Source organism: Xyrauchen texanus, chromosome 21 (assembly GCF_025860055.1).
Source record: "Xyrauchen texanus isolate HMW12.3.18 chromosome 21, RBS_HiC_50CHRs, whole genome shotgun sequence".
Lineage (NCBI taxonomy): Eukaryota > Metazoa > Chordata > Actinopteri > Cypriniformes > Catostomidae > Xyrauchen > Xyrauchen texanus.
In genome coordinates, this window is record NC_068296.1 from 11,871,885 (window position 1) to 11,894,434 (window position 22,550).

The 22,550-nt window shown below is 40.6% G+C and overlaps 1 protein-coding gene across 1 annotated transcript in view; it reads right to left on the reverse strand.

The window, feature by feature from the left end:
• Positions 1 to 22,550, reverse strand: part of si:cabz01090165.1 (uncharacterized protein LOC100333421 homolog) — a 220,291-nt gene that overhangs the window by 19,658 nt on the left and 178,083 nt on the right. The window contains exon 3 of the mRNA XM_052152996.1: positions 2,580 to 3,956. Within this exon, the coding sequence (XP_052008956.1) occupies positions 2,580 to 3,956 (1,377 nt within the window). The remainder of the gene's footprint in view (positions 1 to 2,579; positions 3,957 to 22,550) is intronic.

The following is a 22,550-nucleotide window of genomic DNA, read 5'->3' on the forward strand; positions in this document are numbered from 1 at the left end:
TGTGAATTTGTGCGTGAATGAGAGCCACAGTGTAAAGCGCTTTGCATACCGCTAAGGTTAAAAAGGTGCTATATAAGTACAGAGCATTTACCATCCTGAAATTCCTGCACAAACTTAGCAGGACAATGAAAACATGTAAACAAACAAAATAAAAGAACAGCTTGTACCCATTTGGGGTGATTCAATCAGATGTGGACAAGCGAGACACATCACCGTTGTAATTATTATGCATTCTATGCTTTTTTTTTTACCACTTGTGTTTGGATTTTGTAGGAGAGACACTGGTATGACACATTAATCATAAGGCCTATGTCTGTGTATTATTGCATGATATAGCGCAATAAGTAAAATAAGTAAATGAAAGCACTTAAAACACACACTGTTTATCTTAATTATACTTGCATGTAATCTAAGCAGAAACATGATTTTACAAGCAGAATTTGAAGTAATTTTGTGTAACACCTGAATTTACAGAGCTTCAAATGTGCATGCTTACAGATGAGATGAGCAGATTTTTCCAATTTATCCACTAAACTTTATCATTCCTGGAAACATCAGCCAGCACTAAAACTCTGGTGTGCAGTGCAAGGAAGCTGTTCAAATGGCCGCTGCAGTCATTTACTAACTGTTTTTTGTGTGTGATTACTTCATTCTAATATTCCCCTGCTTTGCCACATTGAAATGGTTGGCACAGGGCTCAGCATAATGTCTCCCACCATCTGCTTTCATGATGGTCAATGCATGGTTTTATTAAAAGGGTAATATAAGGATGTGCGTTATCAACGTTAAAAAAGTTGTGGTGTTAAAAAGAATAATTAAAAAAAAAAGTTAAAAGTGCATTATTAACGTTAACTTTGACAGCTCTTAATATATATACTGTCACAATCCTGTCCCTCTGTCAGTATGGCTTTTTGTGTGACAAGGTCATGCCATCATTGTTCTGTCATCTGTCTATGTGTGAGCGCATGGCTTCGGTTATGGTTTCCCTGCCTTGCGCTCATCTGTCAGTCTCGTGTCTCATGTCCGGAGCATGATGTCTGGATCCTGACATCACTGTCTGGTTCAGTTTTGGTGTCGGGATCCAGGCATTTATGTTCCATGCCTTGTCTTGAATTGGAGTGAGTGCATTGAGCTTATGTCACCTTAGTGGGATGCACTCGCATCAATAATCTGTGTGAGCTGCCTTTATGTTGTGCTGAGGTTCGGTTAATTCTGTCTGAGGTGTAGGATTTATGTGTGGCTGAACTCTCACACTGGTGTCCTGTCTCGTTTTGTTGCCTGTTGTTTACGATGTATGCTCAGGCTTTGTCTAGTGTGAAAATGCATGGCATTGATTTGTTATCATTGCCAGGCATTCTCTCTTCTTATCTGTTGGTTGGCATGAGCGTATGTTGCCTTATCGTCTTGGTGATATGCGCTCATGCCATTCGGTTGTCTCTATCTTGAGAACACGTGGCTTTGTTTTGTTTCGGTATTGCCACATGTCTCTCAGTCTTGCGCCATTCCCCGCCTTCTTGTTTTTGCAAGTCTTGTTTCCAAATGCAAGTTATGGATTGTTTATAAACATAACAAATCCATAACAAAATAAATAAATAAATATATATAGATATATATATATATATATATTTCTGCATTAATAGCTTTAATAATAGCTAAATAATCATAGCATATATATATAAATATAATGTGTGTGTGTGTGTGTGTGTGTGTGTGTGTGTGTGTGTGTGTGTGTGTGTGTGTGTGTGTGTGTGTGCGTGTATTTATCACTTTGTGGGGACCAAATGTCCCCATAAGGATAGTAAAACCCGAAATTTCTGACCTTGTGGGGACATTTTGTCGGTCCCCATGAGGAAAACAGCTTATAAATCATACTAAATTATGTTTTTTCAAAAGGTAAAAATGCAGAAAGTTTTCTGTGAGGGTTAGGTTTAAGGGTAGAGTTAGGTTTAGGGGATAGAATATAAAGTTTGTACAGTATAAAAACCATTATGTCTATGGAAAGTCGCCCATAAAACATGGAAACACAACATGTGTGTGTGTGTGTGTGTGTGTGTGTGCGTTTCATGAATAAGCAGAGGCAGGACCCAAAAGCAAGTTATGGTTTGTTTATGAACTAGTTCTAATTTAAAAAAGATATATATTCCCTCTAAGACATTTGTGTTAATAGCTTTAATAATAGCTAAATAATCATAGCATATATATATATATATATATATATATATATATATATATATATATATATATATATATATATATATATATATACATACCCTATTTAAGCTATATAATTGTTATTAACACAAAAATGTCTCTTGGGAAATATCTTATTTTATTTTCATTTTTTATTACAAACCATAATAAATAAATAAACCATAATAAATTAGTTCATAAACAAACCATAACTTGGGCTTTGAATACTGTGTAGTACCTATTTATTAATATATAAGTGTAAAACATAACTATCATGATGCAGCCTCTTAAACAAAAAAAATTGTTGCTGACACCTCCAGATTAATTCTGTACAATAAGATAATCTCTGAAGAAGAAAAGGATACAGCATAATGTTGTTCATCACTCACCGGTATATAAGAATGTCATCGGTTGTGCTGTTGTACTGGATCTGGTACATGCGGACTCCAGGGATGTGGCTTTGTGGAGGCCAGCGGATCACTGCAGAGGTCGAGGTGATTTCAGAGACACTGACTCGCTGATCTGCTCGTGCCTGGCCCCCACTGCCACTACTGTTGGACTTTATGGAAGTAGGCATGTCCGAGGGTCCCGGTTCTGGCTCCAGTTTGGGATCATAATGCGGTGAGGGGTTTACTACTAATTCCACTGGAGCTGTGGCCTCTCCTGCTGCATTGGAAGCTATACAGGTGAACAAACCTGAGTCTTTCACTGTGGCTGTTAAGATATCAAGAGAGCCATTTTCATAACATATGGTGCGTGAGGTGTTGCTGATCAGCTTCCCGTCAGGACTAACCCAGTGGACGGTTGGTTCGGGGTCTCCAACGGAGCGACATCGCAGACTGACCTCTTGACCTTCCATGACAAACATTTTGGAAGTGTGACGGGTGATCATGGGTGGCTCACACACAAACTCTTCCTCTCGAATTGTCCAGAAGTACTTTCCAGCTAGTTCTCGAGGTGACGCACAAGTCTCCAGATCATCTTCTCGAGTGAGGCGTCTGAGCCAAACCAGCTCACAGTTGCAATGCAGCGGGTTCCCACCAAAACTAAGGACCAGTGCGGTCAACGGCGACCCTTTCATTTTAGCATAGACAGGGATCCGTAGGAAGAGAGGGTCTGGGGGAATCTTTTTTAGCTTATTGGACGTCATATCCAGTCTGGCCAGTTTGTGAAGATTAGAAAATATCCCTTCAGGCACAAACTCAATAAGATTGTGATCCAGACTCAGGGTGTTAACGCTGGCTAGCAAGGCTATAGTATCCCACGGTACATCCACCAGATTGTTATAAGACAGATCTAGATCTTCCAGTGTTTCTAAGAAGTCTTGAAAGGCTCCGTCTGAGATGCTATGAAGCTGGTTGTTGGCGAGTATAAGGTGGCGTAGATTAACCAGCCCCTGCAGGTGAGTGTCATCCAGGATTGTTAGTCGGTTAGCGTCCAAATGCAGCGCGTGCAGATCCTGCAGGTCAGCGAAGGCATAAGGTCTAATCTGGCTGATAGTGTTCCGGGAGAGTGTGAGGTGTATGAGACTGCTCATGTTAGCAAAGTCTTTATGGCGCAGAGTTGTGATGAAGTTGTCCATCAGTCTTAGCTCAACAGTCTGTCGGTCGATATTGGGTGGTACAAAGAGCAAGCCGGTTTTGGCACACAGCACAGTGTACGAGGGCAGCAAATTCTGGCAGGTACAGCGCTTGGGGCACAGCATGGCATAGGAGGGCAAGGAGAACAGAGCCAGGCACAGAAGCAGCCCCTCCATGGGTACACTCCTGCAACAAACAGAGCACAGAGGAAAATGGTTTAGCTCCCATGATGATATTCTATTTATGAATCTTAAACACTCTAATGCGTGCACACACATCAAGAAGAAATTAATTACACAAAGTAGCTCAAAATTTTACATGCACAGGCGAGGTTAAGGAAACAATTTTTGGCAAAGATTGTCAGATACATTAAGACACACACTTGTATACATTAATGAAAGTTAAATTTGAGCAGACGTTGTAGCTAGTTGTGAGGTTATAATGTATGATACCTACTACCATTTGCAAATGCCTACATAAACTTACATTTGCCCTTGTGCAAATTACCATAATCAATTTAGCAAATTAAAATTTCCACATATCTGGTTGCAATCGGGCATATCATGTAGGACACAGATAATTCTAGCTCTGTTACAGTTTTAATGCTTGGACAAAGATGATGATTCTAGTCCTAGCACAGACTCACTGCAAGACTCGAAATTGCTTATTTAATCTCAACAAAGCTGATGTTGAACACAAGATTGCTAGATATTATCCCACAGTCTGGATGTGTTAATGCAGGCATCTATTCTAGTGTTATATAAACTGCTGTCGCTGCCTTCCATAACATATGCAGAATCTGCAGATGGAGTAGAAGAGAGACCGGGATGGAAGAGATATGGAGGGGTGTGGGGGTTGGAAGCTATAGTTTCAATGAGAAACGAACGAGAGAGTGAGTGAGAGAGAGAAAGAGAGATAGAAAGAGCGAAAGAGAGAGAGAGTGAGCTGGAGGACACTTCCTTTGGCAGCTAGCCGGTTTTAATAGCCCTCCACTGTGCGAAAGTCAGGACATTTGACATCCACCACTGCTACCCCCAGAAATTCAGTATGAATTATTATTATTATATGTCATTGCTTTCTCATGAATGTTAATATCTGATTCATGTCTCTTTGTTTATTGGTTGTGCATTCCATTTTAATAACTTTTATGTAAAAGCACATAAATGTAATTATTTTCACTGCTGGAAAAGCCATACTGCATATCAAGAGGTTCTGGCTGTGGAGATAAAAGAGGATTATTTGCAAAGAGATGTAGTAAAACTATCACCACCATGAGAATTTTACCCCTCTCAGACGGTAGGGGGAAACATTGAGCTTCAGTCTGGGTCTGTGTCGATTGGCAGAAATAGCACCCAGAAACATAGGAGCACCAAAGTGAGAGATGGTATTGCGGTGTGATGCATTCAGGCGAGATTAAGCCCCCTCTCTCCATTACACATGAAAAACAGAGTCACAGAAAGCCTCAAGAGATAGCCATTATCCAGACAACTAACTAAGAACAGCACTAAGGTATGGCAAAGAGAAAGCAATCTCTCACTCGTAGCATCGTTATTTTTTTAGCGGCTGATGGCTTGTATACGCAAAGCACTTCACAGATTCCATGCATTTGCCCACCCATATATAGAAAGGTTAAACAACCAACCTGGTTCCACAGAATAACTTTACTATACCTAAATATTTGCAAAAATAAAATAAAACATTATGTGGCTTGTATGTATTGCGGCAGTTTCCTGGTAAAATGAACACTAGACACTAACAGCAACAATTACTTTTATTTACTTTCACACAAATCAGTGTAAAATGGCAGATTATCTGTTCATAGACACTATGAACAGATAGTGATGCATTAGTGATGCAAAGGAATGGGGTCTTTGTTTTTTCTGAGACCAGTTGCGGATGGCAGGAGTATTCATGAAAGCAGTTTAAAAACAATCTTTATATTGCAATTCCATTTGGTGACAGCCATTACACACTTAAGCTTTAAATGGTATGGAACAACAGACAACCAAACATTGAGCTACAGCAGCGAAAACAATCCTCCTCCAGCATCCCCCAGACCAGCTATATTCCTTCCCATTTAGAGCCAATAGGTCAAAACACAGCATGGCAGGATTACAGGAAAAAGGAGAAATGACTACATGCAGCCACCTCTTTAGGATGCCCCATGCCCATGTTTAATTCCACAAGTCAGTGTGATTCTGTGATGTGTTCATGTGTGTCATTATGTCTGATTCTGAATGCGTGAGCATAAATGGATTTGCGTTTTATGTATCGCATGGGATAAATGGTTATAAATGGAATTAATTTCAGAGATTGAATTAATTTCAGTGCAAGCAGGGAATGGACAATACATGGTTAAATTGCAGTGAAAACACCTTAAAAAGTTTTTAATTAAAGCTGTCAACATGGTTAACATTTTACCCTACCATCCATCTCTCTCTCCCTCAACTGCTCAATCGCTCTCTGGATATCGATAGAATTAATTAATATTTCAGAGAGGACACAGGCAACTGTATGGACATTTTTTTTTTAATTATTTCATAAATACAGTGCATGCAGTTTTTATGACCTCTTATGACAGTAATTGATATTCGACATGGAATATTTGTACTTAAAAAAATTAATTCATCACACCGTAGGACTATTTAAAATTAACTAGTGTAGGCAAAAAGGTTAAATATTGATAAACTTAAAATACATTGTGACCAATTACAGGATATAAAATATACACCTACCATTATACATTCTATATTCATATACACTACCAGTCAAAAGTTTTGAAACACTTACTCATTCTTTATATATATATATATATCAGTGGCGGCTGCTGGTCTTTCAAAGAGGGGAAGCTCATTTTCGGCCTACATTATAAACTTATTTACCCTATTTTTTGCACTAAATCAATCTTAGGTGTTGATCTGCCCTGCTGTTTAATTCTAATTTTTTCCTCGTAAGGAAGACTTTCAAATGGCTTCGCCAAAATCAGGTCGACAATATTAGCACCGTCTGCCATCGTGCGCAGTTTCACCCGTACGACGCTAGCCTAGCCTACTGTATGAATGAATGAATGAATGAACGAACGAACAAACGAACGAACGAACGAACGCTGTAAAACAAAATATATTAAACTTGGTAAAACTGAAACAAGGAATGTGGTGTATAATTGTGTGAAATGTATTATGCAAATTGACTAGCAATTTCGCCAAACAAATATAAAGAAATAGGTTGCAGCAGTTTGTCTTTCGACTACACTTCAGAAATCCGCGATGGGACTGAGCGCGAAATAGCTTCAGTGACTTCTTATAGTGCAGATTCGCTGTCAATCAAAAGGAGATGCAGTCTTTCGACAGATCCTCCAATCATCACACGGAAGCCCGGAGTCCGGGCCAGCCCACTCCTCATTCACCCCCAGAGACGCTGAGCGTAGCATTTATCCAATGACCGTCTATTTTCGGAGCACTGAAAAAAACTGTTCAGAGCAGCCACATTGAAGTCAATGGACGCTCGGCTTCAACAGGGAAATGCACTGATGCTACGGGAATGTATGAGAAGTAAATCGAGTCAGCCGACCTGCTATATGTAATGTAGCTGATTCTGAACGAACTCGTCTTCGAGATGAACGTGTTGTAACGCATTTTTAGTCAATAAATTGTTTACACAATAGTACATATTTGACCATTATTTTTTTGATATTATAGGGAAGCTGAGCTTCCCTTGCAGTCTTAAACAAATCCCCACTGATATATATATATATATATATATATATATATATATATATATATATATATATATATATATATATATAATTCACATTTTAGAATGATAGTAATGCCATCAAAACTATGGAATAACATAAATGAAACTATGGGAATTATTATGTCGTGATCCAAAATAAATCAAAACTGTGTTATATTTTAGCATCTTCAAAGTAGTCACCCTTTGTCTAGAATTTGCAGACATGAACTCATGAACGCTTTTTAAACAGTATTGAAGGAGTTCCCATCTATATTGGGCACTTATTGGCTGCTTTTCTTTATTATTTGGTCCAAGTCATCAATTTCAGTTATTTTTTTATTATTAATTTTTGTTTTATTATTAAATAAATGAATATGGTGGGACAATTATAATTTTGTCTACAAAACACATTTCAAATATTTAAGCATATGCCTTCAGATCAAAATATTTTTAAGATCATGAGAAACATTTCAGTCAAGTGTTTCAAATGTTTTGGAAGTGGAGTACATTTTAATCTAAAATCTTGTAAGATTTAGTATGAAAGAAAAAAAAAAATGTCCATGGACACATTATGCATAAATAACTCTATATACAGTAGACATACTAGACATACTATATCAAGATTTGTTTGATACAAATGCAATACCATGCATTGTAGGAAGGATGCATAAATAGAAATATGCTAAATGTTGTACATAATTAATGGATTTTGGTAGTCTAATGTTTAATGATTTAGGTGGGTGACAGAAAGGTTTCTGACCCAGAAACTGTAAAGCTACTGAATTTGTATCCACATTGTATCTTTATGAGCATGAGACATTAACACATCTCTGAAAATAGGGGCCAAAAGACATGTAAACATTGTCCATTACTATTTAAAGTTAAATTAACTGTAAAATGCTTCTGCAGTCATCATTTCAAAAAAGCCATTACACTCTGTATCTGTACAAAGAGATAATCTCGAAATTTTTCCTTCTTTAGTTTCATATGACAATGATTCAGCATTTTCCAGCCTTTTTGCTCCTTCCATTAGGGATTTATTAACCATTGAGAAATAAGTGCAAGGTAAGATAGATCCTGTTCCGCTCTCTCTGGACTCTTATTTAAAAGATTCTGGACAAAAATATATTGAAATTCAGCTTGTTCAAGTTTGGTGGACCCTTGGAGATCACAAATAAGCTATTAAATAAAAGAGCATGCCCAGTGTGAAGTTAGTTCGATATAGAGGTTCTCTTTTAATCAACTTCGCTGTAAAAATATCCTAATTATTAATTTGAACCAGATTTTGCTTGAAAAAGTCCTCGGGAAAGAAACATCACAAATAAAATATCTTTACCTACAATTTTCTCTTACTCAGCAATGAGATCAAATGGCGAGCAAAGGGAGACTTTCTCTTGATTCTCAGATTTTTCTCCTGAGAAACAGCCCAATCTTATCTCACATATCTCCTGTACATTTTCATTCAAAACCTTAACAATGGCTGTGTCTCATTTGGAAGGCTGCGTCTTCCGGAGGTCGTATTTGTCGGCCGCATACATAATATTCTCATTTCAGAAAAGCAAGTAGGACACTTTGAATGCAGAATTTGATGCAACCTTCTTTCACTGGAATTCAGAGGATGTGTGAGGTGTATCCTTTGTGGGATATATATGATGTTCAAACGCAAGGAATGTTAATTTCCAAGTTAACTGAGATGGGTGCAGAGTATATAATATATATAATTATATTAATATGTAATTAAAATAAATTTTTAGACTTAAAGTACACCTGTAAAATCTATTTTCCTTTCTCACTACATCATTATAGTTCTCATAAAATGTACCTCATGCATTCCCTTCCAAAGGAAATGTGTTACCTTCTTACTCAAAGCGCTCGCACTTGTTAAAGAGTGGCGTGCTGACATAGCAACCATGTTACGTTCCGTTTCCGTTTGTCCTATGAAGGCCGTCTCATTTAAACGAGGCTTGTTTAAAGGAGTACACTCGGTATACTACAGCCTTTAAAGGGCACATCCCACCTAGCACGCAGCTATGCAGATTTGCCAAGATTACGATCTGCAAAAATCTCCTATTGTGTTTCAACAATTGTCTCATATGTACCTATTGTTTTTTTTTCTCTCAACACAGTGATTCTCAATCCTTTCAGGCCAAGTACCATCTTTCTTCGAATACCTACAGTTGAGAAATTCGAAGAAACATAACCAAGTCTCTTGAGTTATTAAAGAGCTATCCCTGAGCAATAACATTTTCCTTTGGGAGAATTTATTTTTGTTTGTGAGTGTGTGTGTGTGTGTGTGTGTGTGAGACGTATGCTCTAATGTTATTCAGCTGTATAAGTGCAGAATTGTTTTTCAGACAGTAGTCTCTAATCTTCCAAAAAAGACGCATTACATTTGCGTCCATTTTTCTGCGCCTGTGTATTTGAGTACTTCCTCCCACCCTCTAAATTTCTCCCTCTTGCTTTGTCTTTTTTTGATAATTTTGAGAAGAGTAAACAGCAGAAGTAGGCTGTGATATTTAAACAAAGCGAGACCTCTTCACCCCCTCACCCTAGCTAACACCATGAAAACAGCTAGCCTCCTTTGAGAGACACAAGGCTACCCAAGGCTTCTGGTCAGTTTTCACTTTGTTAGCATACTACTGCGAAGATTACTTGATGAAGACCCAATATAATGGCTTGATGAGCACCGTTTTCAGTCATGTTTTGATGTATTTCTTGTTGAAACAGGAAGTTAGAGCAGGGCATATCGAAGGGACCCTCCTTTTTGTTTTATAAAGTGTCATCAGTGTTGAGGAAGCTACTTTAAAAAACTGCAGCCTCCCAAGATACAAGCTACCCTTACAAAAAAATCTAGAATCTGACAAATTTGCGGAAATCCCACTCATTATTTACACATGCAAATAAGCTTGCGATTTGCCGCAAATATTTGGCAGAAGTTTGCAGCTCTTCACCAGTAGTGGTGAACTTGCAGATAACATTTGGCGACAATGAAGAGTTGCCACAAAGCTCATTTGCATGTGATAATAATCAGTGGTGAATTTGAGGCACATTTGCTGCACATTTGCCAGAACTCTAGATTTTTGTAACGGTACTTATAAATTAAAGTTATTAAACAGTACCATATAGATGACTTCAAAGCTAATAGGCATGGATTAAACCAATCCAGTGGCTTTACTGATAACCCAATGCATTAATCACCTCGACCCAGGGGCGTAGATCCCGGTGGGGATGAGGGGGAGGTAATCCCCAATAAACAAAACTAGCAAGTACAACCCCCCCACACACACACACACATTGTTTACAGTAAACGATGGTCAATAGAAACGTCAATGTTTCACAAACATCTATTCCACTCATATCTCTCTGATAGACTTCTGGCTGATAAAGCTTTGTGTGCTAGTCGCACACTATGGCCAACCATCCATGACTTTATCGTACACAGATGGGAGGTTCTGATACGGTCGAGTCGAGGTGTACTTTGACCATTTTAGTGTTGAATAATTGCAGGCTGTTGGGGTTTTAAAAGAGTATCGGTCATGTAAATGCACACCAAGCAATTAGCCTTTGGTGTACATAAAACATAGGGCATACACACCTGCAAGCATTACCCCTCACGGCGATCACAGGCGGCACATTAAATATGAAAGGTCAATATTTCACCAATGGGGGTGTTAAGGTTCAGATGTTTGTTCCTCATGTTTGCTCCAGTATTTTCACAGCAGTTTCAATAAACTTCCTCCTACTGTATGGTGTCCTGTTGCATGGAATGCAACATGTTTGAAATGAATACATTAAGTTTTTAGTTTTTATTATTTACATAGTAAGTGTAGTTTATAGTTTATTATGTTTTTGAGTACTTGTGAATTACTTTGGAATAAGCTAAGCCATAAAATACACAATTATTTATTCCTCTTGTTGCATGTACAGTTCAGTTTTAACAATTTACAACATGTTTATAGCTTTGCAGATTATTCACTTGCAATGGAATTTCATAATGTTTATGATATATTTAATAGCCTATAAAGTCTTCCTGTCTCTGAAAAGACACACACACACAAACACACCATCATACCTGAATACCACCCATTACTCAAGATATTCCATTATGTAGCAAGGTTGTTTGCCATTCAGAATGGAGTTGTGAATGCTTTTAAAATTCCAGTTGAATTCCTGAATTTGAAGTGAGGGAGCAAAAAACAGTATGCAGAATTGTAACATAAATTTGAAAGTATGCAGAATTGTAACATACATTTTGAATTTATAAAGAAGTACATTATATAAAACAAAATTAAATTCAAAGAAATATTAACTATAGCTATAAACAATAATTGTTTTAAATGTATGGATTTTTACAGTAATAATAATGTCACTATGATTAACCCATAAACATGCATTGTATTATCATACAACATATAGAGGTAGTTTCAGAAACATTACATCAACCTATACAGTTTATTTAAGTTTTTATAATTTTTTTCTAAAAACAATATGGTGGGGATTATGTGGTGCTGTAAATATTAATACAATTAAAATTATTAATTACACATTTAAATCTATTTTGATAGCTGTGTTAATTGTTTTGACAGCATTAGATAAATGTATTGTCAATATCAGAGAATAATTAGGCACAGTTAGTCAAAATTAATGACGTTGTTATGTTTTGTTGCAAAACGTTTGTTGACCTAATGGATTCAATTTCTTTGAATTGTAATTCATTCCTTTTTCTGTCATTCCAATTCAGTTTACAATTCAACATCCAAAGGGACATGGTCAATTTAATTCCAATTCAAACTTATAAAATAAAAGGGAGCCAATTATTATATTCCAAATTTTGTCCAACCCTGTTATACACCCAAAGAAGACAAAACACAAATGAGAACTCTATAAATTCTCAATTGTCTCTCACTGACAGCAATGAGATACATTGGAGAAGTATTTTTTTTAAAGTCCAGCGACCTCACATGTCTTCTTTAGAGTTTCAAAAGATATCAACATTAACCTCAAACATTTCAAGACCAAATTATCTGAGCTATACTCTCAACACTGATTTTATAGCTCTAAACTCATAATTGATATCAACAGTTACTCATCTGTGTCTATTTTTATCTCTCCTAAATAATAATATGAGAAACATTTGAGAGTTGATACTTCATAAAAATGTAAATCCATCAAGTCTCCTGAGCTATGGAAGAGCAACCTCAGACAAATAACATTTTCCTTTGGGCATCTTCCACTTCCACAGCTTTCACATTCACCTCTAAAATGAGTAAAAACAGGAGATTAACCACCTCTATTTTTCTCCAAACGCTTGTGGTCTCTATCACAAAACCCATAATAGCCTCCTTTTCCTCTTTCTTAGCCCATAACAAACAGGCAGCGAAATCAACAGGGGAGGTGCAGTGACACAGGCACTCTGTGACACGCACTCGGCGGACACGCGCTTGACAGATCCATCAGTGCTACCTTCCCTTGCAGTTACCGCTACCATGTCTGCCAGGGCCTGTATGTCACTCCGATTACACCATCAGGCAGACACCCTCTCTCCGTCCTTCCCTGTCTCGAGCCTGCCATCCGCCATCGCTCAGCCTGCACCTCATGCAAACCTCATGCAAACCTTCCACGGCACAGGATTGAGACTGTCAAATACAGAAGATGACAGTAATAGGATTGAGGCGGTGGCGTGAGGAGTCGCAGTCATGTTAATCCGCTCAGACTGCCAAAATGTTAAACGGTATTAGAGCTAGTAATTACCTCATAATCATCACCCCCTTCAGGCTAGCCCTCCATCCCCACACCTCTACTAGTATTGAATTGACTTCACTGGTGTAACCCACACACACACACAAACGCGTGCACACGTGCATTGGTGCGGCTATCCTTATGAGGACTCTCCATAGATATAATTATTTTTATACTGTATGAACTGTAGATTCTATCCCCTAACCCTAAATCTACCCCTAAACCTAACCCTCACAAAAAACTTTCTGCATTTTTACATTTTCAAAAAAATTGTTTTTAAGGGATTTGATTTATGGGGACAGTAGAAATGTCCTCATAAACCACATTTATAGCATAATATCCTTGTAATTACCAGTTTGTAACCAAAACAAAAATTCCTCGTAAACCACTCAAACCCGCCCCCACAAACACACACACATAAAATATGCACTTAATGGAAATGTCTGTCAATGACATCAAAGTATATTTTCTGAAATGAGAGCAGTGAACTGAATAGCAGTCACTGCATGCACACTATGTTGAATATAATATTACAAATAAAAATATTTAAAAATATCTAAAAATCCTTTAAAAAAGATGCATTCACCTCAGAAGCAGGATATAAGATATTTAGACTTTTAGAGAATAGATCTTGAATAAGATATTTTGTCTTTCCTGCACTCCTACACAGAAGTATAACCAAGTGAAACAACTTATATACATTTATATACAAAATACACTCCTATTTATTATAGATTCTCTTAAAGTAAGCCTAAATATCTTATATGTTGCTTCTCAAGTAAATTAATTTAGTTTTAAGGATTTTTAGAAATGTTTTAATGGAAAACAAGACAAAAACACAACAATAGGATTGATAACAATAGGATTTTTTTTGTAGTGAATTTCTTTTCTGAATTAAACTTTATAAAATAAAAAGTATTTTTTTTCTCTTTAATTCATCCATCCATCCATCCATCCATCTTCAACCGCTTATCCGAAGTCGGGTCGCGGGGGCAGCTGCTCCAGCAGGGGGCCCCAAACTTCCCTATCCCGAGCCACATTAACCAGCTCTGACTGGGGGACCCCGAGGCATTCCCAGGCCAGTGTGGAGATGTAATCTCTCCACCTAGTCCTGGGTCTTCCCCGAGGCCTCCTCCCAGCTGGACGTGCCTGAAACACCTCCCTAGGGAGGCGGCCAGGGGGCATCCTTACCAGATGCCCAAACCACCTCAACTGACTCCTTTCAACGCAAAGGAGCAGCGGCTCTACTCCGAGCTCCTCACGGATGACTGAGCTCCTCACCCTATCTCTAAGGGAGAAGCCCGCCACCCTTCTGAGGAAGCCCATTTCGGCCGCTTGTACTCGCGACCTAGTTCTTTCGGTCATGACCCAACCTTCATGACCATAGGTGAGGGTAGGAACGAAAATTGACCGGTAGATCGAGAGCTTTGCCTTCGGCTCAGCTCTCTTTTCGTGACAACGGTGCGATAGAGCGAGTGCAATACCGCCCCTGCTGCCCCGATTCTCCGGCCAACCTCCCGCTCCATTGTCCCCTCACTCGTGAACAAGACCCCGAGGTACTTGAACTCCTTCACTTGGGGCAAAACCTCATTCCCTACCTGGAGTACGCACTCCATCGGTTTCCTGCTGAGAACCATGGCCTCAGATTTAGAGGTGCTAATCCTCATCCCAGCTGCTTCACACTCGACTGCCAAGCGATCCAGTGAGAGCTGAAGGTCACGGACCGATGATGACATGAAGACAACATCATCTGCAAAAAGCAGCGATGAGATCCCCAGCCCACCGAACCGCACACCTTCCCCACCCCGACTACGCCTCGATATCCTGTCCATGAATATCACAAACAGGATTGGTGACAAAGCGCAGCCTTGGCGGAGACCAACCCCACATGGAATGAACTCGACTTTGTGCCGAGGACCCGGACACAGCCCTCGCTTTGGACGTACAGGGATTGGATCGCCCTAAGAAGGGACCCCCACCCCGTACTCCAGCAGCACCTCCCACAGTCTCTCCCGGGGACCCGGTCATACGCCTTCTCCAGATCCACAAAACACATGTAGACCGGATGGGCATACTCCCAGGCCCCCTCCAGGATCCTTGCGAGAGTAAAGATCTGGTCCGTCGTTCCACGACCAGGACCGAAAACCGCATTGTTCCTCTTCAATCTGAGGTTCGACAATCGGCCGAACCCTCCTCTCCAGCACCTTGGAGTAAACTTTACCAGGGAGGCTGAGAAGTGTGATACCCCTGTAGTTGGCACACACTCTCTGATCCCCCTTTTGAAGAGGGGAACCACCACCCCGTTCTGCCACTCCTTAGGTACTGTCCCAGATTTCCACGCAATGTTGAAGAGGCGTGTCATCCATGACACCCCTCCACATCCAGAGCTTTCAGCATTTCTGGTCGGATCTCATCAATTCCGGGGCTTTGCCACTGCGGAGTTGTTTGACTACCTCAGTGACCTCCCCAGGGAAATAGAATCTGATCCCCCATCATCCTCTGGCTCTGCCTCTACCATAGAGGGCGTGTTGGGATTTAGGAGTTCTTCAAAGTGTTCCTTCCACCGCCCAATAACCTCCTCGGTTGAGGTCAACAGCGTCCCATCTTTGCTGTATACAGCTTGAATGGTTCCCCGTTTCCCCTCCTAAGGTGGCGGACAGTTTTCCAGAAGCACTTTGGTGCGGACCGAAAGTCCTTCTCCATGGCTTCTCCGAACTTTTCCCACACCCACTGCTTTGCCTCCCTCACGGCCGAGGCCGCAGCACTTCGGGCCCTTCGGTACCTTGCAACTGCCTCGGAGACCTCCGGGACAACAAATCCCGGAAGGCCTCTTTCTTCAGTCGGACGGCTTCCCTGACCACCAGTGTCCACCACGGTGTTCGAGGGTTACCACCCCTTGCGGCACCTAAAACCTTGAGGCCGCAGCTCTCCACCGCGGCTCGGCAATGGAAGCTTTGAACATTGCCCACTCGGTTCAATGTCCCCAACCTCCGCAGGGATGCCTGAAAAGCTCCGCCGGAGGTGTGAGTTGAAGATCTCACGGACAGGGACCTCCTCCAAACGTTCCCAGTTCACCCGCACTACTCGCTTGGGCTTCCCAGGTCTGTCCAGAGTCTTTCCCCACCCCTGACCCAACTCACCACCAGATGGTGATCGGTTGACAGCTCTGCCCCTCTCTTTACCCGAGTGTCCAAAACATATGGCCTCAGATCCGACGACACGATTACAAAATCGATCATCGACCTTCGGCCTAGGGTGCTCTGGTACCACGTACACTTATGAGCATCCTTATGTTCGAACATGGTGTTTGTTATAGATAATCCATGACTAGCACAGAAATCTAATAACAAACATCCACTTGAGTTCAGATCAGGGAGGCCGTTCCTCCCAATCACGCCTTTCCAGGTGTCCCTGTCATTACCCACGTGTGCGTTGAAGTCACCCAGCATCACTATGGAGTCCCCTACTGGGGCCCTATTCAGGACTCCATTCAGGGTCTCCAAGAAGGCCGAATACTCTGAACTGCTGTTCGGTGCATATGCACAGACAACAGTCAGAGTTTTCCCCCACAACCCGTGAGGCGTAGGGAGGCGACCCTCTCATCCACCGGGGTAAACTCCAACGTAGTGGCGCTCAGCCGGGGACTCGTGAGTATCCCCACACCCGCCCGTCGCCTCACACCCTGGGAAACTCCAGAGAAGAATAGAGTCCATCCCCTATCCAGGAGTACGGATCCAGAGCCAAAACTGTGCGTCGATGTAAGCCCCACCAGATCCAACTGGTAACGCTCCACCTCCCTCACTAGTTCCGGCTCCTTCCCCCCCAGTGAGGTGACATTCCACGTCCCCAGAGCAAGCCTTTGCTGCCCGGGTCTGGTCCGTCGAGGCCCACGGCCTTCACTGCCGCCCATATGGCAGCGCAACCGACTCCTGCGGTTCCTCCAATGGGTGGTGGGCCCAAGGGATTTAATTCAGTGAATGTAATTTAGAGGTGTCATAAAAAGATGAATTTGTCCTCTTTATGGTTAGTAAGCACATTTAATACAACCTTTTAATTCGGGGCACAAGTTGAATAATCGTTTAAGACCTAATGATTAATCTTTGCATTAATCGCAGAATAGTTGAATAATCGTTCTAGTAATTGTTAGATTAATCGATTATCAAATAATCATTGTTTACAGCCCTAACGCACACACACACACAGTTTACTCAGGCCACATCCACATTGAGACAGAGCTTCACATTGAGACAGTCTTCATGTTGTAGTGTGGACAGGGGAAATGGAGAAATCTGAGAACGATGATGTATTTATTGTCATGTGACACAGTCATGTGATTCATTCAACACAAAACTATCAAAATGGCATCCCATTTTGTAGTACCATTATTGTATCTGCTATCCATTTTGATATTGTTGTTGGCAAGATAAATGTTACTTTGAACAACATTCACATTGCATTCATTCAAAGACGATGGGAAGTTTACTCGGAATTGCTGTCCAACGATGGACACTGAACTATTGCATTTCAGAAGGTTCATTGAACGGCGATATGTTCGCGTGCACAGTAAGGGTATTTAAAAGATTTCATACGTTTCAGTGTAGACGAGAAACTTTTGAAAACGCTTGAAAATGTCAGAGTGGACAGAGAGCGTTTTGAAAATGAGAATGCTGTTTATAAAATCATTGTGGATGTAGACTTAGCTGTCCTCATTAGGAAATACCATATACATTTTTACCAATTGTTTTTAATTAGTTAATTATAAACTACTGACTAAACATTACCCTAACCATACCCCTAAAACATAACTTTCATTTTTAATACTATTATGTTACAATCCATGTTGGAAAAAAAAATACACCATGGTTTTAATGGTTATAGTGGAAAATGTATTGTTTTGGAAACCTGCCTAGTATTACCAAACTTAACCCATTAACCCAGTTTGTGTTCTATTTTATTGTATTACATTATTGTATCATATCGTACAGTATTTAAAAGTGTATTATTTATCTTGTTAGTATCTTGTGTAGTGATGCTAAACTAGCTAATTCAATTAGCTAAGTGTAGTTGTAAAAATAGTCAACATTGCTACAGCATTCAATGATACATGACAGTAAGAGGAATGGAGGAGTGATGTGTTTGTGACTTTTACGTCAGTGCTGTTGCCGTTGTTGTTATGTTTGTGCTGGTGGCTTGTCCCAGGAGTTGAAATGCTCTGTAGGACGTGTGCAATTTTGCCAGAGGACAGAGGCAAAGAGGACATGGTGCAAATCATCAAGGCATAAAGTACACAACAGTTTCAGACACACTCATATCTCACATTAAAACAACCACAGAATGGAACAGTTGTGCCTCCAGACCACAACACTCACCTCGGTCGAACTCTTAGGCCTCACACAAGGTGATAGAAGCTGTAAACACATATTATTATTGGTGATTTAACACCCTTTGAACAGTTCTATTTTATAGTAGGAAAGTGTGTTTAAAAGAAAATGAGAGATATGTAGAGAGAGAGACTAATGCTGTTTTCACACGTTTTGATTAGGGTTGTAAATATTTGCACTAAAATGGGTTTGGTCATGATTCAATTATTTTAGAATGATTCATAAATATTTTAAAAATATGCAGGAAAAATAAAGTTTCTACTGAAATATTTTTTATGTATTTATATGTATTATTTATCCCCTTTTCTCCCAATATGGAATGCCCAGTTCCCACTACTTAGTAAGTCCTTGTGGTGGCGCGGTTACGCACCTCAATCCGGGTGGCGGAGGACAAGTCTCAGTTGCCTCTGCTTCTGAGACCGCCAATCCGCGCATCTTATCACGTGGCTCGCTGTGCATGACACTACGGAGACTCACAGCATGTGGAGGCTACTCTCCACGATCCATGCCCAACTTACCACATGCCCCATTGAAAGCGAGAATCGTGACCACGAGGATGTGACTCTACCCTCCCTAGTGACAGGGCCAATTTAGATGCTTAGGAGACCTGACTCCGAGCACTCCCTGGATTCGAACTCACGACTCCAGGGGTGGCAGTCAGCGTCGATACTCGCTGAGCTACCCAGGCCTCTTTCCACTGAATATTCTTAATTTAGAGAGCACAGATATACACCAGACTTAAGCACTACACTCACAATACATTAAGAATCAAGGAGGTTTGGCTTATGTGTGGCTGCATTTATAAACACAAACTAATATTAATGTTACATGCATTATATATAAAGAATAAAGGATAACATAATACAACATAATGACTTGATGCATTATTATTAGTGGGCCCGGGTAGCTCATTGGTAAAGATGCTGACTACCACCCCTGGAGTTCGCTAGTTTGAATCCCAGGGCGTGCTGAGTGACTCCAGCCAGGTCTCCTAAGCAACCAAATTGGCCCAGTTGCTAGGGAGGGTAGAGTCACACGGGGTAACCTCCTCGTCATTGCTATAATGTGGTTCGCTCTCAGTGGAGTGCATGGTGAGTTGTACGTGGATGCCACAGTGGATAGTGTGAAGCCTCCACACATGCTATATCTCTGCGGTAGTGTGCTCAACAAGCCGCATGATAAGATGCGTGGGTTGACGTCTCAGACGTGGAGGCAGCTGAGATTCGTCCTCCGCGTGAGTCACTTATGCCACTATGAGGACTTAGAGCACATTGGGAATTGGGCATTCCAAATTGGGAGAAAATATGATATATATATATATCATATTATTATCAATCCGGGAAGCTAACTCACTCTCTATCTTCAAAAAACGGCTAAAAACACATCTTTTCCAAAAGCACTTAACCGGTCACTAAAAAAAAAAAAAAAAAAAATTATTTACATTTCTTGTTGCACTTAAATCTGTTTGGTGTACTATTCTGATGATAGTGAAACTTTGTAATATGGCACTTTTTGTACCACTGTCTCCCTAAGATGATTCGTTGATGTTCTTCCTCTCTTGTAAGTCGCTTTGGATAAAAGCGTCTGCCAAATGAATAAATGTAAATGTAAATGTAAATGTAAATGTATCTATTAGTAGCATAATAGGATGGTTTTCCGTGCTATGTTGTATGCCTGCAAGTTGCCTATTTTCCATTTTAATAAGCTTTTCCTGCTGGAAGGCATATTATGTTCTGGACATCTAAGACATGACATTGGATAATTCGGCCAAGCAAGCTCACAAACAAGAAAAAAATTACTCATTGTTTAGAAAACTGCCTAAGATAAGAGCAGATATATAGTTTTTGGCTACCTGGGGCTCACAGCAGCACAAATTGGCACATAAAAGAGACATTTTATTTGATGACTTACAGAAATCATATTTCACTTTGTGATTTTTTCGAACTGTGGTGTTGGGGCAACACAATAAACTGTAGTCAGATTATTGAGAATGAGAGCTTTAATTTGATATATGACTTGTCCATTTATGTGCTATGTGAATGATTTATCGTTTACATGAAACGTAACCCTGGTTCCTTGAGTGGGAACAAGATGCTGCGTAATCACATTGGGACACGCCCAATGTGTCACATGGTCTGAATCCCATGTACAATCATGGGCTTCATAAAAGTGCTTGCTTTAGTGCCACTGAGTCAGATTTTCTGTAGTAAGGAACAAACCTATGCAGCTGAAAGAGAGTATGGCCAGCTTACAGATCATCTCGTTCCTAGTCAGGGAACCAGGATTACTTTTCAAGTAACTGAGACGTTCCCTTTTGTAGGAACTCGAGCTGCATTATCGCATTGGGATATATATACATTCACGTAATGCAAACATTAGCAGCCAAATGTTTCACCCTTGTGGCAAGCATATAGTGCCGCACCAGTGAGCTAAAGCATCTGAATAAAACAGAGAAAATATTTTGTTTACTTCTGTTCCAACAGCGAGAACCCAGGAGCAGGAGATAAACCTTCATCCAGATTATAAAATCTAACAAATGTATGCAGAGTGGACCGCCCTGTCACCATAAATAAGGCAATTAGACACCGAAACACGCCTGTTGGGGCCACCATAGCACACAAATAAAGGCTCTGTCATATGCCACTGGCTAGTATGGTCAATATAGACTCACAGCACCCAGACTGGGCAAAGCATATGCAATATTTCATGCTCCTTTAACTCAAATGGGGGAAGATAGAAAGCCTGAAAATTAATAGTCTGCGAGCGTAATGATGTATAAACGACCTAGGGTAAATAGCCCATACAAGGTCTTAAAACCACTCTTGAACACCCTGGCACAAAATCCATACATAAGGGATTGATCGACAGGGCATACAAATCACCAACTCTTTTAAACAATGCCAATGCTACTAGCAGGGCCGTTTTAAGAGTCCGAAACTTATCAGTGACTGTTGCCAAGGGCTCAAATGGAGCACCCGAGAGTGCCTTTAACAGATAAATCCCATAAGGGAATGCAGATGGAACGAAAAGGTCTAAGCCTATGTACCCCACACATTAAACAAGAGACAAGAGAATGTCTACCGACAGAGACGCCATTGAACTCCATTGAAACACTGTTGCAAAAAATCGAGCACTATGCCGACAGGGCAGTGAACTGGTCAAGAAGCAAAAATATGGCAATTGAACTTATAAAGCTCTAGCATTCAGAATGGTATCAACCTTAACAGGGGATAACCCATCATTCAAAAAAGTGCACCATTGAGGGGCCATACCATAACTTCCACAAGTCTGGCCGGGGGTGCTAAATGTTGCCCCGAGCCCGAGACAACATGTCTGTTTTGACTGGAATCACCCAAGGCACTTCCTCCAGGAGAGAGACCAGAGTTGAAAACCTTACGTGAATTGGCCAAAACGGCCACACTTACAGAAGCGGAACCCTATCCTCCCAAACTCTCTGCAGATATGCGTGTAGCAAACTGATTGGTGGGAATGGGTAAAGACGTGTTGTTGGCCACTGATGTACCAACGCATCGATGCCCAACAGTGCCTGGGGCGAGAGGGAAAACTAGAGGGGTCAGTGTGATGTCTCGCTCTAAGTAAATAAGTCCACTTTCACTTTGTCGAACCTTCTCCATATTTGTTCTATAATCTGAGGATGTAATATCCAAGCTCTGTCTGGACAGGAGATCCGCCCCTAAATTCAACCGGCCTGGGACATGCTCAGCTCGTAAAGACAGCACATTGTCCCGTGACCACAGAAGAATGCAGCGTGCCAGCCTCAGCATGTCAAGTGAACGTACTCCTCCCTGGCGATTTATGTAGAACATCACTGTCCTGTTGTCTGACCCCATGAGGACATGGCTGCCCTGAATCTACGGGGGGAAATTCTTTAATGCCAGCATAAACATTTCCAGACAGTTTATGT